This window comes from Histoplasma capsulatum, genomic scaffold, assembly GCF_000149585.1.
Source record: "Histoplasma capsulatum NAm1 scaffold_1 genomic scaffold, whole genome shotgun sequence".
NCBI classification, from domain to species: domain Eukaryota; kingdom Fungi; phylum Ascomycota; class Eurotiomycetes; order Onygenales; family Ajellomycetaceae; genus Histoplasma; species Histoplasma mississippiense.
Window position 1 is genome coordinate 5,491,561 of NW_001813982.1, and position 3,107 is coordinate 5,494,667.

Genomic DNA, 3,107 nt, shown 5'->3' on the forward strand with positions numbered 1-3,107 from the left:
CCCCATCCCCATCCTCCGCACCCCAAAGTCCCTGTCCTTACCGCTTGATTGGGCTTACTGCTAATATGACTCCATGAACCCTGTAAATCATTGAACTCCACTTCCCAGGACTGCCCAGCATCCAGTCAGTGCCATCGACCACTGACAGCGAGCTTACTTTACCGCTACTATCGGCCTAGCAGTGTCCGCGTGGTACCCGTCTGATACTGCCTTCGACAGCCAATAGCCCCCGCCGTTTGTCCTGATGGTTTCCCTCAACTCCGCTTCCTCGTACCCTCAGTTCATGTTGCTTTTCTTTTTCCTTGGGGTCAACTATCTGCAATGCTTTTTTACGTTCCTAGTTAGCCAGTTCTTGACTGGCGGAGATCGAGAATTCTAGTCCCGCATGTCATCCAAGGTTTCTGTCCTCCCACTCACCCTCGTTGGTGCATTCTACTCTCCAGAACCAACGTCCATCTTCAATATCTGTAGCCCTTTTTCCCTTCAGTTCACTGATTTTGACTTTTATTTCTATTTTTATTTCTGCTGTGCTTTTTATTCTTTAAATCATCTTTTTATTTTTACTTTTTTTCTACGACATTGGTTCCCTTTATCTTGTCGCTCGCTCCCTCTTCTCTCCCTCTTGCCACAATATTTTTCTGTACTGATGCCCTCGTTTCGCCTTTAAACTGCATCCGCATTCGTTTTGCTGTTCACTTTGAACCGCTCGACCTTTAACCAGCTTGGCTTGTACTCCCAACAAGCATGCCCCGTACGCGCAACTTCCCGTGTACATGGAATAACTGTAGGAAGGTACGAAAATCAATACCTACTTTCAATGCCCGCATTTGGCTGATTGACATCGATGTCTCTGTTATGTTTTGTTCCAGGCTTTCAACCGAAAGTCGGATCTGTGCAGACACTTTCGAATACATACGAATGAACGACCCTATCGCTGCAGTTTTCCAGATTGTACAAAAAGCTTCATCCAGCGCTCGGCCTTGACTGTCCATTCCCGCACCCATACTGGCGAGAAGCCCCATGTATGCGACTATGAGAGCTGCAGTAAAGCCTTTTCTGATGTATGTTAATATCCAGGGCGTTGCGAGCTACCTACCATTTGCACCAGGGCCTAGACGCCGCGATTTCACGCAACTTCTAATCATTGTGTGGCATTAAATTACCTCGTTTCTGTTTTGGCCGAACATGGAGTTAACATCGGTTCTAGTCCTCGAGCCTAGCTCGTCATCGGCGAATACATACTGGCAGGCGACCATATAAGTGTTTGGAGTCAGAATGTGGGCGAAGGTAATTTTCTCGCTCCTTCGTTGGCCTTTGAAGGACGAGATACTGATATCATCGTTTAGTTTCTGCCGAAAAACGACATTAACCAAACATCAGAATCGGTCTCATCAACCTGAGGTCCAACCGCCGGCCGCTTGCACTACTCGAGAACCATTATATTCACAGCCGCCCCCTAGCTTGTTACCCCCAGCAAGCAGCCTCCCTAATAACCAACAAACATATCCGCCCCCTCAAGTACCTGCTGTTGCGCATGTTTTCTACCCCCCTCCTACACAACCACCTCCTGTTCATTCAATACCCGTCCCTGGAGAGCAACCTGTCATCGGAGCTGAAGTTAATTATACTGGCTCTGGGCTTGTATTTAATCCTCAAATTCAAGGTTACGAAGTTCCTCCAACACCAGTGGAATCTGTGCCAAGATTTTCTCCAGCACCTCCAAGGGTCGTTTCAGAGTACGAGGCTCGGCCTCCAATAATTTACCAATCGGAAATCCCAATGGATAATAAACCCATGATTTCGCGAATTTTCAATCCATATCAAGACCCAAGAGCTTGGGATTTTCTAGGCCTGGAGGGTTAAATGCGATCACCCGGAAAGGAACACCATATTTGCCGCCTCCCTGAAAACACAAACTGAACAAGCAATCCATACGTACACCCCCGCCCCCTCAAGGTCTACAACCGCTATTTTGATATTTGGTACACCCTAGCCACGGTGACTCTGGCGTTCGACCCTCTCTAGGCGGGACTCAACTTATCATGAGTCGGGTTTTATCCAAGCCTGCTCTCATCACAGAGCTTCTGGGACTGACGACCAGAGTTAAACAAACAAACGGATTAAGACGGGTGATCCTTCGCAAATCCCTACGCTACTTTATTCTAACGCCAATCGAATGAAGACTATGATATAGGAAAGATATACGCACGGCCACAAGGAGAAATATAACTCCTTCCCCCCCCCTTCCCTCTATCCTCAGACGCTATTGGCCACTGGAGTTTTCTGTTTTTCTCGGTGAAGCTTCTTTGTAGCAATTTGTCTGTTCTATTTTACTTTGGAGGCTCCATCTCTCACTATCGATATCCCTTGAGCTATTCTTTTCCCAACTTCTTGTTACTATTTTGTTTTGTTTTTTTTTAAAGTTTCTATTCCCCCCCTTTGTTATCTTTTTATCTCTTCATCTTATTTATTTTCCGACCATTTTTATTCCAACCTTTGACTTCCTAATGCGCAAAACACCTTTATCCAAGTTAGAGATTGAATGAGGAAGTAATACTTTTGTCTGATTCGATGGTAGTAAATACGAAATGGCATCCTTCGATTTCAGATACTGGGTTAAATGAGGTTGTATCCACGTTCTCGATTCTCAGTTAATATGGCCTGTGTGGGGAAGAAAAAGGGTTTTACATCATCTGGGGTTCTTTGTCTCTTGCTCTTCCGCCCAATGATATCATCATGGCCTCTTCCTATTTTATTACCTTGTCGTCTACTGAAGTGTTTCCCGCCCATATATTTCTTCTCTTCCTTCGTCCCTTCAATGTTGTAAAATACTTGGATCTTGATCAGCTCAGGTAGAGAGATATGATCTGTGTACAGTCCATTTTCCCACGCGTCAACTTTCAACCAGCCTTGCAATACTTAGCTTTTTTTTTTTTTTTTTTTTTTTTTTATTTTTTTTTTGTGTCTCGAAACGCTGCCTGCCCGTCTTTTTCTCCACGGAGGGCTCAAAATGTAGATCCCATGGTTTTGCAAGGCATCGTGCATATTCCTCCACGGTTGCATTGCGTACGAGAAAAAAAGCGAAGTAGTTAAAAAAAAAAAAATCT

The 3,107-nt window shown here is 45.0% G+C and overlaps 1 protein-coding gene across 1 annotated transcript; it reads right to left on the bottom strand.

Annotated features, from left to right (window-relative positions):
• Positions 1–175: 175 nt before the first annotated feature.
• Positions 176–1,145, bottom strand: HCAG_01555 (predicted protein; the record flags this gene model as incomplete). Its single annotated transcript, XM_001544458.1, has 4 exons — positions 176–312; positions 418–465; positions 917–1,030; positions 1,097–1,145. 4 exons carry the CDS (start codon positions 1,143–1,145, stop codon positions 176–178), a joined length of 348 nt encoding a protein of 115 aa, XP_001544508.1.
• Between the last annotated feature and the right edge of the window lie 1,962 nt (positions 1,146–3,107).